Source organism: Trichoderma camerunense (assembly GCF_050948025.1).
Source record: "Trichoderma camerunense strain CBS 138272 chromosome Unknown V8C40scaffold_18, whole genome shotgun sequence".
Lineage (NCBI taxonomy): Eukaryota > Fungi > Ascomycota > Sordariomycetes > Hypocreales > Hypocreaceae > Trichoderma > Trichoderma camerunense.
The window spans coordinates 240,941-254,157 of record NW_028145352.1 but is presented as its reverse complement, the minus strand read 5'-3'; the positions used below and the strand labels follow the sequence as shown (position 1 = coordinate 254,157).

Genomic DNA, 13,217 nt, shown 5'->3' with positions numbered 1-13,217 from the left:
TGGCTGGTGCGGGACGTATGTGTGGCTTAGTACTGGGTTTCTTCCCCCAAAGCAGTGAGCTGCTAGGCGCTGTGAGGCCGGTAATTGGTTGAGCGCCACAGCAATGTATCTTTGAGCTTTGAGCTCCTGTGGACCTCGTCTAGAATAACTACAGTATTTATTCGTTCATTCAATATTATTTTATTTCTTATGCCTTTGTTTCAATACTATCAAATATAATTGAAATCTCATGAACCGCCAGTCCCCTGAGATGGTCCTATCCCTTCTGCTCCTGGACTCCATCCTCGGCCCAGCATTGCCAAAGTATCGTCTCTGCTTTTCGAATTGCTTAGCCTAAACACCACTGGCCTCCTGATTTCTCTTGAAGACCTCGATATGCCATCATCGGTGAATCCGAGCTCACTCAGTCCATCCAGCTCGCCAGCCTCGTCCATGGCACCTGGTGGCGGATCTGCTTCAAATACAGCTTCAATGTCTCCATGCGGGTTGAAGCCAGTGAAGCGCCACCTTAGCAATTGGTTCGACTTGAGGCCACGATTCGATTCGCCAATTTTGAACAAGTTCCGCTCATACAAGCTGATAAACAACAGAATGGGAAAGTTGAGCACTCGGACGATGGCGACGTGGACGACGTGAAATGTGCGTGCCGAGACGAGAAGCTTCAGGGGCAGCATGAAGACGAGGGCCAGTATATTGGACGGAGGAGGATATGCAAAAATGGCATCACTCCTCACGCATTCAAAAGTGAGGACTGCTCGACGAAACTGAATCTCGGCAGCTTCAGCCGCCACAATGCGCGAAAAAGTGTTGGTTAGCACGGCAACCAGAATCGTCAAGAACAACGTATTGCCCAAGAATGCAAACGCCACGATGAGAGCAGGGCCATAGACGACATGAAACTGCACAGACTCTTGGATGCCCGTGCCATCGAGTCCGAACCAGATCCACAGAAGCCATTTGGCGACTGTATACCACTTGGGCTCTGAGCCCTGGCCCGTCATCAGGAGCCACTGCAGTGCCAGGAAGAATCCTCCCACGCACCATAAGGTGAGGAAGGTCAGCACGAGAAAGTCCTTCATCATGGCGTGCATTGAGATGAAGACGATGTTGTCTGGCATGAGGCTGAAGGCAACTCGTGTGAGCAGTACCGGAGCTGCAATGCACAGAATATGTAAGGCCGCAGAGTCTGTGCCGCCAGTGTCTTGAGCAACGGGTATAACAACATTATATACCCGTGTAAAGAGATAGGCGCAGAAGATGACTGTGAAGGTCACGTCCAGAAATGACCACGTCTTTTGAGCGTGGACCGCCCATCCATGTTCAATAATGGACGCAAACTCGTCGAGAATCCATCCCATCGAATAAACGGCAAACAGACTCTCATAAAGTTTCAGAGAGCTTGGACTACCTCGACTCACCATGGTCAAGATATATAGCCCCAGCAACACCATGAACTGTATTGACTCGAGCAAGCTCCTCCATTTTGGCACGATCAGTCGGTAGTGGTCCAGCAGCGGTGCCTTGCGCGGATCGTACAACGACACTGGGTGATGTTTGTAATGTTCCGGGAGGATATCTATGAATGATATCGGCGTGTACACGACTTGCCCCTCATACACCGCATTCACCACTCGCAGACATGCCGGCGAACTCATCATGGTTTTGCTCTCCGATAAGATGGCCAGTTCCAGCGCCGTAAGCTTCCTCTCGTTGCCGCCGCGCTCTTGCACCGGCCAATGCGTGTATCTGCCGGCCCGAGCTACATCTTCGGGGGCGCCAGAGAAGGGATCGAAGCCTTGCACCAGGACGTTGGCCAGACGGAGCAGGCCGGCGATTCCCGCCTTTTCGGGGGAATTGTCCTCATGGAGCTTGCGGAGGATCTTGGTGGCGACGATTTCGCAGAGGGTTGCTCGAGCGCGGCTGACGCTTTGGTGTTTGGCGGCGGTTTGCTCTTTGAGGAATTGGAGACGGTTGGCCAGGAGGCAGTACACTATCACCCCATCATGTGAGCTAGGACATCCGGATTTGTTTCTTTCGTGGAAACACGTCTTTGACTCAGATACAGAAACATGGATATTGATATGGTCCAACAGATGCGCAGTGACTTGCAAATGGCACAAGCAAAGGGAGTTAGGCGAGCGAACCTATGGACATGTCATCAGGGTCATATAGCCTGTCTACTAAGGGGCGAACCACGAGCGTGTTGACCCGTGGGCTCGTCAGCTGGTCGAGGGTGTATGGATCCTCTGTTGGATTGTTAATCTACTGCTGCAAGATTGATATACTTGCTGAGCGTAAATCAACTTACCAATGCTAGCAATAATGAGGGCTCGCACGCTTGATCATATACTGACCAATTAGCATGCTATTTACAAGAAGAGCGTTATTGCTGATAAACCAGGATGAACGATGATAAAAGAGCGATACGAAGACAAATGCAATATTCGTTTGCTTAAATGGCTCTTCCATCATAACTTGCACTCACCGATGGATGGAGGTAAATACATCTGGAGGTTGTAAGGGTTGGTCCTCATCAGCGAAGAAGCTATCCGCTTCGGTCTCGGCGGCTTCATCAATTTCAGGCAGGGCTGGGCTTAAGGCATCGTCAATTGCACCATTGTTCATCTTGGCTCTGGTTGAAAAGTTGAGAGCTGGAATGGACGAATATCAAGTTCAAGTCATCGAAATGGGCTATATTGAGCGAGAGAGAGCTTATACGTAAGGTAAGGGACTTTGCTATCCTCGACATGTGATATCCCCGGATAGGTAACAGCACCTTTTAAAACGCGGCTATTTTAAACGGAGGCCTCACTCATTGCCCTTCAAAAACAAGGCTTGAGGTAATTACACACCGACTGAGATCGACCGCCGTCAGACCAATCGAAACTTTTTCCTGCAAGGTAACCTTTTGGCAAATTGTAACTGCCGTCTGCGTGGCGCATGCGTTATTTTCATGGGCATTTTAACTCGCTCTAGGGTTTAAGTAAGCGGGAAAGCAAGATGACGCTCGGGGTGCCACAAAAACTAGATCCAAGTCACGATGGACAAAACAAAGCATAATTAGAACTACTGTTTCTAACGACGATTGGATTGTGAACTCTCTCTATCTCAAGTTCTCTTTGAGCTTTAAATGCGTTAACGCTAATATTTCATAACCGAGAAGCGTAAAGCTTCCCGGCTTTGGATTTGACAGACACCGACTCCCGTTATTTCCCATGTTCCAAAGATAAAAAGCCACCCGTCGCGTTCTTTTTACACTTTTTTTTCTCCGCAGCGCCAGTTTCGGATGGGAAACTCGGTAATCATACGTTATCCGTTGTCATGATTCGCGCGACACTTGTGGATTCATTTCGTTCATCATTGCTTGTTACTTATTTACATCAAACCAGGAAGGGGACTTAGTTGCTGAGACCAGCGGCCTTGAATGACTGTTCAAAGTCGGCAATGATGTCGTCGATGTGCTCAGTACCGACGGAGATTCGGATGAGATCCTAAGGAAAACATTAAGTCAGCTTATTTCGCGCGAATTCGGTCGTGAATCTGCTTACCTCAGTGACACCAGAGCTAACTCTCTCCTCCTCACTCAGCTGCTCGTGAGTGGTCGTCCAGGGGCTGTGAGAGAGTTCTGTTAGTTGTCTTTAGGTAGTTGCTGGGGTAACTTTCAAACACTTACTGAATGGCCAGGGTCTTGGAATCACCGACGTTGGCGAGGTTGGTGATCAGCTTGAAGCCATCGACAACCTTGCTGCCAGCAGAACCGCCGCCCTTGACACCGAAGCTCAGAACACCTCCGAAGCCCCTCTTGAGGTACTTCTTAGCAGTCTCGTGGTAAGCGTGGCTCTCCAAGCCGGGGTAAGAGACCCAAGAGACGTAAGGGCTCTTCTCCAAGTGTCGGGCCAAGGCCAGAGCGTTCTGGGCGTGGCGCTCGGCGCGGAGACTGAGAGTCTCGATACCGAGGATGAGCTGCTGGGCGGCAAAGGGGTTGAGAGAGGCACCAATGTCTCGCATGAGCTCGACTCTGGCGCGGACAATGAAGGAGACGGGGCCAAAGGTCTCCCAGAACTTGAGGCCGTGGTAGCCCTCGGAGGGCTCGATGAACTGAGGGAATCGCTTGCCGTTCTTGCCCCAGTCAAACTTGCCGGCGTCGATGATGACACCTCCAATGGTGGTTCCGTGGCCGCCGATCCACTTGGTAGCAGAGTGAACGACGATGTCGGCGCCGTGGTCGATGGGGCGGACAAAGTATCCACCGGCACCAAAAGTGTTGTCAACCTAGTTTACTGCTTGTCAGTTTTCGACATTCCAGAGGCACGGCTTGATTGCTGCAGTGTTATGACCACTTACAACGAGGGGAACGCCCTTGTCGTGGGCAACCTTGGCGATGGCCTCAAGGTCAGGAACGTTGTATCGGGGGTTGCCGATGCTCTCAAGGTAGACAGCCTTGGTGTTGTCGTCGATGGCGGCAGCAATGTCCTCGGGCTTGTCGCCAGTGACGAACTTGGTGGTGATGCCGAAACGCTTGAAGGTGACCTTGAGCTGGTTGTAGGTGCCGCCGTAGAGGTTGGAAGTAGAGACGATGTTGTCGCCGGCCTGGGCGAGGGCAGTGAGGGCAATGAACTGAGCACCCTGGCCGGAGGAGGTGGCCAGAGCGGCAACACCGCCTTCGAGAGCAGCTATCCGCTTCTCAAAGACATCGACGGTGGGCTGTGCGAAAGAGAGTCTCGTGAGTTTTTGTGTTGCTTTGTCAGAGACTAGGGGGAGCTACTCACGTTTCCAATACGGCTGTAGATGTTGCCTTCCTCCTTGAGGCCAAAGAGTCTCGCGCCGTGGGCGGAGTCGTTGAAGGCGAAACTCTGTAACACAGGACGTGGTCAGCTTGCGAGGAACTGGCGAAGTTGTAGCTTAAGTCATAAGCGTGGATTCATGCTCACAGTAGTAGCATAGATGGGGACGGCTCGGGCATTGGTAGCCGAGTCGGGGGAGTGTCTAGAAGATGAGATGAGGTTAGTATTGCGATGCTCTCTCGATTATCAGTTTTCTTGAGTTTTCATGTCTTTATGTTGCAGTGTCTTGACACAACACAGATACAGAAACTCAACATCGTGAGTCTTTGTGCTCTGTTACAAAGCAACGAATAGCAAGTCGAGCGCAAAAACAGATGCGCAAACTGCCCCGCGCTTGTTGAATTGACTTTTGAAGATTGACGTCAACTTACCCCGCGTGAAGCTGGAGTGTCTCAAAGTTGGTGCTGAGCTTGTCCGCCATTGTGAATCAAAGTTGAAGCAACAAGAAAAAAATGATGACAAAAGGTACGAAAAGAAAAAAGAAAAAGCTGACGCGGGAATAAAGATTGAGCCGAAGGGGGGGCAGCAGGAGTTCGGCTCAACAAGAGCGCGGTCGAGTATATTTATATCAAGCTTCCACTAGCACCGCCGTTCTTAGTAGTTTGCTTCGGGGTCCAGCCGCCCAGCCACTAGATACTGGATGTAAGACATGAAAAGTGACTACTATGATTGATTGCTATTAATCCTTGCTATGTACATTACGGGGTAATACTGGTGATTGTATGGTAGACGCGAGTTGCGCTCGACCGATGCAGACCCCGAAGTGGTGAATGTGAGTGTGGGGGTCCCATGAAGCCGTCCCGAGCACGCAATCGCCAATTCTCGCGTCATTTCACCAGCGGACAGAAAAAGGGCCTCTTGGAGGGGTAGATGCTAATTAATTGCACGTACATGTAATCCTAACCTAAGGAAAACCCGTTTAGCCCCTCATCAATCTCTTGTTTCGTTTCCTGCCGTGGCCGGTTTCGCACTCTAGTATCTGTATATCCATCAAAAAGGCCCATTCCCGGCTCTTATAGCCCGGATTTAGCCAGAACATCAAATTTGTCTTGTGTGGCGAAAGAGCTGCCATGATCTGATCATGAGCAGTTAAAAGCAAAACAAGAGGCTTTTACTTGCCATATACCAGACAGCTTTTGCCCGCATATTGACGGCACACTGCTTGTACGAACATGTCAAGTCAAAAAGGTGGTTGTCTCGAAACGACTCTGACTAACCGCATCTGAAGCTCGTCATGCACCACGGTTGAACTCCCCAGCCTGCGGCCAGCCAATGAGCCAGAGCGGTTGAAAATTGCATGCAAATAGTCCCGATTGCCTCTTTCAGCGAATTAGGAAAATTAGCGAGAATTGGTGACTGGCCGTACTCAAAGCAGCGCTGGTGTGACTGGAGACAAGGCGCAATAGACAGAACCACGAGCTGTACATACAATGTGATTCGTGGGATCGCTGCATGATTAGCAAATCAGTTGCCTTTTTAGACGGCCATGGAGACAAACTATCGTGGACTGCTGAGTAATTTACATGATATACGACATATGCCCTTATCAACTCGGATTCCGTTGCGCTGTGTTCTCTCTTTTATCTCTCATTCGATTATTAAACACTCTAGTAGTTTTGCTATGAGCTGGCACAGATAGCCTCTCAAGCATTCTATGATGGCTTCGATAATTCTCGTCCGCCATGTTTCTCATTATAACTCATGCTACTCATAAGATGAATATGCCCAATAAGCGACTCTCCAGGTAGGCTCGTTCTGCAGCCTCCACCTTCTTCCCATTGATACTCTCAAATATATATGTATTCCATACCCGGTCAAACACGCTCAAAGTTCCTCTGGGTGTTTCGTCTCCTGCTAAGCAACTTCGTCCGTCTCTCATCCCTGACCATGGCCTTGGCTGCAAAAATGGCAGAGCCCATCCACAAGCTAAACTGTGCCGCCGCAAGCACCGCAGTACCACGGCCTGCCATGCAGACTGAGCCGGTACAAAAGGCCAGATCACCGAGGCAGACGGCCACAGCAATGAATCCCGCAAAGTAAAAGATACAGTTGATGGCTTCGATGCTCAAGGAAATCTTTGGGTGGACAGCTTTCGGGGCAAGTCGTGGCGCGAAAACGAGATATAAGATGGAAAAGAAGGAAAATATTGAGGAGAAGAGGATGAAGCTGATTGAGGGTGGCGTCGAGAGATGAGGGCCCCTGAGATGCCAATTTACAACTGCGAAGAGCCAAGAGTGAGCTAACAGGATTCTGGAGAAGCAAATTGAGTGTAGAAAGCTTACCATATGCTGCCAAGCCGATACCAGCAGCAGCCGCAAGGCCTTGAAAGGCCCGAAAGCAGAGGATGAGAGTTTGCGACATGGCCAAAGACCGTTATGTGAAGAGATTGAACAATGGTAAGAGAGTCGCGAAGCAGGATTTGCCAAGAAGAAGTTGGCGTGGAATTCATTTATTATTAGCACCAAATCTATCGAGTAGCAGCATGAGGTTGCACACTCGTACGCGTCTGCGGTATGTCTTAGACATGTAGAATTACTGGCTGAAGGGAGGCGAAAAAAGGGAGGGCTGGAGGCCTGCTCAGCGTGGAATGAGGACATGCGCAGAAGAAAAACGATGAGCGTTTTGTTCAATTGTTTGAGACGGAATAGGCATTATGCGTATCTGATGTGATGCGTTTGATGTCTTGAGGCGAATTCGCATCGTGATATAGTCTCAGATCGAGATGGGTGTGTAGAACATGGAAGAGTACATTACACAAATCTCGACGACGTGTGCTCACATCTACTATAGTTTAGAAAATAGCAATCGAATAGCATTATTAGAACACGCTCTTGTAGGAGATTAACGAAATATCTTAAAGCGGCGGTGGTGCTTGTTGAATTCCTGTCAAACGTATATACAGATACTATTGCTGCGGCTCATGTTTTTTAGTTGGGCAATAATATGTTTGAACGAGTACGACTATTCCTGAATCTGCGACTAGGATTCTCTTTTAATCACCTTGAGATATAAGACATATTATCAGGTTAAGATAATCCATTTAACAAAGAAAATTTGCGTGCTGCATGAGTTGGCAATAGTTGTTGTCAAATTCAATTCTATCAACACGGGCACCTCTTACTCCAGAGCGATGCTTAATAAGCATCGCAGTGCCATGATGGCCTCGGCTCTCAATCTGTGCGACAACGCGGGGAAAAGAGAGAGCGGAGAAGTATCGACTTTGTACTCCCGAGCTTGCGTCCCATAACCACCGGCACTACTCCGTAACAGGACACGTTTCAAGCTCCAAATCGAAGGGTCAATTCGTCCGGGCGAAGTAGCCTTTTGCAGAACGCCGTCCGCAAGTTCTTGCCTCTGAGCTCGAGTTTCACATGCCGAAACGAGACGCTATATGGAATAGCGACGACGTGATTGGCCGGGGCGCTGGGAGAGTGCCCTGGGCCGAGGCCCACCGCCGTGCTTTAGCGGATGAGCCAAGCTGCGAGTCTCCCCAGATGTGCCCCGGATTCCGCTGGCATTTGCGAGAGTCTGCGTATTTGGTTGATACACTCGTAGAATTGAGTTGATTGGGGTAAAAAGGATACAAGTACAGCGAGGTTGACGGAGAGACAAAATAGCATCCGGCTCGCCTGCGTCGGAACACAAGAGTCGCCACTGAGTGGTTACTATTCCCCGAAACAGCCGACGTCACTACGGGATCCCGGACTTTTCAGCGTCTTGTGCGACGGAATTTGTATGTACTTGTACGGATACGCTTTTCCGTCACGATGGGATGATGCGTGCTTACGTGCCTTGACGTTGTTGCACTACAAGTACAAGTAAGCCGCCAATGTTAATTAATCACCTTTCAATTCGCGTCGGTCTCAATATTGGGTTTTGTTCGACAAATAGTCGGCCTCGCCAGGACGTTCTTCTACGATAGAGTCCACACTTAATAACAAAGTCGAACTGTCAACTCCTATAACTACCCAGGATAGCCGGGCTGGGTAATTGTATTACTAGAACACAGTTAAAAAATAGTCAACGACGTACCAATACATACTACCTTTATCTAGGTTCAATATGCATGGGTGCAGCGTGTCAGCTCTTGTCTATCTCGCCCTAAGGCCTATTTCTAAACAACAGCCATATCAACGAGCTACTATTCGACCCAACAAATCTTATCAATTCCGTTTCTGACGGGCAGATGCTGACGGTTAGCCGGCCGCTGTGAGAACCTTGATTGTCAGCCGCTGGCATACATGTACAAGTATTACTCGTACTACCAGGACGCAGTCTTTGGATTGACATTTGATCGGGTTGAGTCTTTCCGAGCCCGTCACAGCGATGCCACAGCGCTATCCACGGGGCAGAACTCTGCTGTAAACTCCGCGGGTGGGACGCCTCAGTGGATTTCGTTGGGGGCTGGCCGCTAGCGGTTTAGGCACTCCGACACAGCGCTAGCAACGCGCATGTACCTGTACGGCTTCTGCGATTTGGCGGGCTGGACCACAGCGTTGTACGCTGGGCGCAGGCCATGTACATGGACCAAATCCCAAATCTGGGGCTGCCGAGGCCCCGCGAACCTCGGCCGTCCCTTTCAGCAGCCCATGACTTTGGTTAAACCTCCACCTCCCGACCTCATCGCCAGATTTCTTTTTTTCCTTTCCCTTGCAACCATCCTCGCCTTTTCTTTTTCCCTCCCCCAGGCCTTTACACGTCGCCTAATCTTCCCTCCCTTTTCACATTGTCTGGTCAATTCTCGTAGGCATCGCGAGCGTTGCGGATCCTTTCCTTTAAAGCTGTAAAATATCAACACGCGGTCAGCCACTAGTTCATCCCCCTTCGACACAATGGCACTGGCTACCAAGGACACGGCGGCGTACATCAAGAGCTTGACGACTCCGCCTGCGCCCGGCGCTCCTCACGGTGTTGCCATCGCAGGCACAGAACGGCCCGGTCGTACCGCCATCTACCGCCATCACAAGATTGGCGATGGCCCACTCCTGACCACGTTCAACCCCGAGATCCAATCGGTCCACGATCTGTTCGAACAGGCCGTCAAGAAGCGCCCCAGCAAGCGCTGCCTCGGCACCCGCCTCTGGAACCCCAGCACGCAATCATGGGCAGACACATATGAGTGGGAGACGTATGGCGAGGTGGCCGAGCGTCGCAAGAACCTGGGAGCCGGTCTCGTCGAAATCCACAAGAGTATTGGACACACCCTGGACAAGTATCCCGTCGGACTGTGGTCTCAGAACCGCGCCGAATGGCAAATCACCGGTAGGCCAACCTTGCGCGATTCCCCGCGCTCTCCCAATGCCCACTACAGATCTCCAACTAACACAATCTCGATTTGTAGATCTTGCTCTTGCGTCGCAAGCTCTCTACACCGTATCACTCTATGATACTCTTGGTCCGGACACTTCCGAGTACATCATCAACCACGCCGAACTCGCCTGTATCGTCTGCTCCCTGCCTCACATCCCGACTCTCTTGAAGTTGGCCCCTCGAATCCCATCCCTCAAGCTGATTGTCTCCCTTGACGAGCTGGAGCAAGGCGAGCAAAAGGGTCTGACCAAGGGCGCTGTTTTGAACGACATTGCTTCTCAGCACGGCATCAAGATCTACTCTTTCAAGGAGGTTGAGGAGATTGGCGCCAAGTCTGGCCGCCCCATGCGCCCGGCCAAGTGGGACGATCTCTGCACAATCAACTACACTTCAGGAACCACTGGTGCGCCAAAGGGTGTTGTCATCACTCATGGCAATGCCGTTTCTGCCATCTCTTCCAGCCGCCTTCAGGGTGCGGTGACTGAAAAGGACGTTCACATGTCCTATTTGCCTCTTGCTCACATCTACGGCAGAATGGTTGATCAAGTTGCCCTGTCCGAAGGTGCCAGCATTGGCTTCTTCCGTGGCGATATCCTGGGTCTGGTCGACGACATGAAGATTCTCAAGCCCACCGGGTTCATTTCTGTTCCCCGCTTGTTCAACCGCTTCAACTCGGCAATTCGAACCGCCACCATCGAGGCCGAAGGCGCCAGGGGAGCCCTGTCTCGCCAGGTCATCAACACCAAGAAGGCCAACATGCGTCTGCCACCGGGCCAGGCGAGCAACACACATTTCCTGTACGACCGTATTTGGACCCCCAAGGTCAGGGCTGCCGTGGGCTTGGATAGGGCCCACTCAATGATCAGCGGCAGCGCACAGCTGGATCCTGATGTTCAAGAGTTCCTCCGCGCTGCTTTTGGCAACAACTTTTACCAGGGTTTTGGTATGACCGAGTCATACGCCGTCGGTACCGTTCAGATTCCAGGAGACTTCAGTCTCGGCAACATCGGACCCCCAACTGGCTGTGTCGAACTCTGCCTCGAGTCCGTGCCCGAGTTTGACTACACCGTCGATGACAAGCCCAACCCTCGCGGTGAGCTTCTTCTCCGAGGCCCATGCATTTTCCGCGAGTACTACAAGAACGAGGAGGAGACCAAGAAGGCCATTGAGTCCGATGGATGGTTCCACACCGGTGATATCGCTGAGATTGACAAGATGGGTCGCTTCAAGATCATTGACCGCAAGAAGAACGTTCTCAAGCTGTCCCAGGGTGAATACATCTCTCCTGAGCGTATCGAGAACGTCTACTTGGGTAACACCAACTTGATCGCAATGGCCTATGTCCACGGCGACCCCAAGGAGTCTACACTCGTCGGTATCTTTGGCATCGACCTGGAGAACTTCCCACCTTTTGCCAGCAAGGTCCTTGGCGAGACGGTCACTGCCGCTGACCTCCCGGCCCTCAAGGAGGCTGCCAACCACCCCAAGGTGAAGGCAGAGTTCCTCAAGGTGCTCAACAAGATTGCGCAGAAGCAAAAGTTCAACAGCTTTGAGCGTGTTCGCGGTGTCTATCTTGACATTGAGCCCTTTAGCATCCAGAACGAGCTGTTCACACCCACGTAAGTACAAATGCAAAAAACAATCAACCACAAAAAATCAGCCGCTAACATGACAACAGTCTTAAGCTGAAGCGGCCTCAAACTGCAAAGGCCTTCCGTGCTCAGATCGACAAGATGTACGAGGAGATTAACGCCGAGACTGGCCCTGCCAAGTTGTAAGAATAGATAAATGAACAGGCATGATGTTTGTTGCTGAGCGAAATTTTTCTTTGGGTTTTTTTATAATGTTTGGATATATAGCTAGTTATCAGTTACGGTTATCTGTTAGCTAATAGCCGTGGGCGGTAAAGAATGTGGAGTGTGTGTGTGTATTTGCAGCAAAGTACGGCGGCAAGCTTCCTTTCAATGGGGGGTGTTTTACCTGTCAGTGCGAAAGAGTTATGAATATAAAACAGACGAGAAGGAATTAAAGATACATTAATAAAGGGGGTCTTTTCTTCTTTATGGTGCCTTTCGGACTTGATCATTCATATGTCATGTACGACTTCAACGACTCGTGTATGAGTCGTCGGACTGCTGCAACCAAGATGGCTTAGAATCCATTCACGGTTAAGGTTGAAGATGGTCAAATGCAGCCCATAGTTATATAGTCAGTTGCGAATTGCACGATTGAGCAAACGAGGCTGTCCAACTAATGTCAGGCGAGAGAGTGAGGCGCGTTTAAGCTGAAGACATCCCTTGATGTGTGGAGCTAGTTCTTCCAACATGTCACTTCGTCCCATAGGTACCTAACCTAGAAAGCAAACAAAATAATTATTTATAGTTAAAAATTAAGAAAACAAATACGCATGTTCCCTAATATAGTTATTTTAACTAGTTATAAAGACTTTAATTAAAAAATTACAAAGCTCAAAGGTTAATTGCAATCTAATTTGTCTCAACACTTATTTTATATATTGCCTACGTTGCTTATATCGCCATACATACACAGTGCATAGCAAGTGCGCATCTCATCTCGATTTACATTTCGAGCATGCTTCCCTTACGTCATGTTTGCCTAAAATATTATCGATGCTTCAATAACACAAGGTACAATGCTGCTAGCCCATGGTAGATTAAAGCTTTTCTATCGATGGCCTTTTGCGATTCTTGCGATTCTACCCGAACAAGCCGCAGAGATAGATGGTGTTGACACAGCTGGGATTGGAGGTTACATGCACGGTGCACGATTGATATGGCGCTTTAGAAATTGTTAAGGATTTAATTACAAGTACCTGTGGTAGAAAGTCCAGGTGTCTCTTTTTAGAGGCTGCGTGGGACCTGCAGTGTCCCTTTAACCGACAATTAATATCTTGCATCTGGTGGGCTTATCATCCATGTCGCGATCGCGAATGATGCATAGATCTCAGATCGCGACGGGGGATGCATGCAATATCAGCTTTGCTCTCGACTGGTCAAACACAAAAGATGTTTGTGTGAAACGCTTTTTTTTTCTAACAAATGT

The 13,217-nt window shown here is 49.9% G+C and overlaps 4 protein-coding genes across 4 annotated transcripts; 1 reads left to right on the top strand and 3 right to left on the bottom strand.

Moving 5' to 3' along the window:
- Window positions 1-191: 191 nt before the first annotated feature.
- Window positions 192-2,676, bottom strand: V8C40DRAFT_253763 (uncharacterized protein). The gene is made up of 3 exons (XM_083217691.1): window positions 2,309-2,676; window positions 2,145-2,246; window positions 192-1,990 (listed from the first exon to the last, which is right to left on the bottom strand). The coding sequence occupies exons 2-3, from the start codon at window positions 2,152-2,154 to the stop codon at window positions 228-230; spliced, it is 1,773 nt and encodes a 590-aa protein (XP_083069459.1). The 5' UTR covers window positions 2,155-2,246; window positions 2,309-2,676; the 3' UTR covers window positions 192-227.
- Window positions 2,677-3,011: 335 nt separating this feature from the next.
- Window positions 3,012-5,386, bottom strand: V8C40DRAFT_78872 (bifunctional cysteine synthase/O-acetylhomoserine aminocarboxypropyltransferase MET17). The gene is made up of 7 exons (XM_083223424.1): window positions 5,216-5,386; window positions 4,932-4,986; window positions 4,770-4,853; window positions 4,345-4,704; window positions 3,674-4,272; window positions 3,549-3,612; window positions 3,012-3,491 (listed from the first exon to the last, which is right to left on the bottom strand). Exons 1-7 carry the CDS (start codon window positions 5,263-5,265, stop codon window positions 3,399-3,401), a joined length of 1,305 nt encoding a protein of 434 aa, XP_083069458.1. The 5' UTR covers window positions 5,266-5,386; the 3' UTR covers window positions 3,012-3,398.
- Window positions 5,387-6,526: 1,140 nt separating this feature from the next.
- Window positions 6,527-7,304, bottom strand: V8C40DRAFT_253754 (uncharacterized protein). Its single transcript, XM_083217690.1, has 2 exons — window positions 7,127-7,304; window positions 6,527-7,062 (listed from the first exon to the last, which is right to left on the bottom strand). Exons 1-2 carry the CDS (start codon window positions 7,203-7,205, stop codon window positions 6,659-6,661), a joined length of 483 nt encoding a protein of 160 aa, XP_083069457.1. The 5' UTR covers window positions 7,206-7,304; the 3' UTR covers window positions 6,527-6,658.
- Window positions 7,305-9,420: 2,116 nt separating this feature from the next.
- On the top strand, window positions 9,421-12,253 carry V8C40DRAFT_253752 (medium-chain fatty acid-CoA ligase FAA2). The gene is made up of 3 exons (XM_083217689.1): window positions 9,421-10,106; window positions 10,186-11,773; window positions 11,833-12,253. Exons 1-3 carry the CDS (start codon window positions 9,677-9,679, stop codon window positions 11,930-11,932), a joined length of 2,118 nt encoding a protein of 705 aa, XP_083069456.1. The 5' UTR covers window positions 9,421-9,676; the 3' UTR covers window positions 11,933-12,253.
- Window positions 12,254-13,217: the final 964 nt, after the last annotated feature.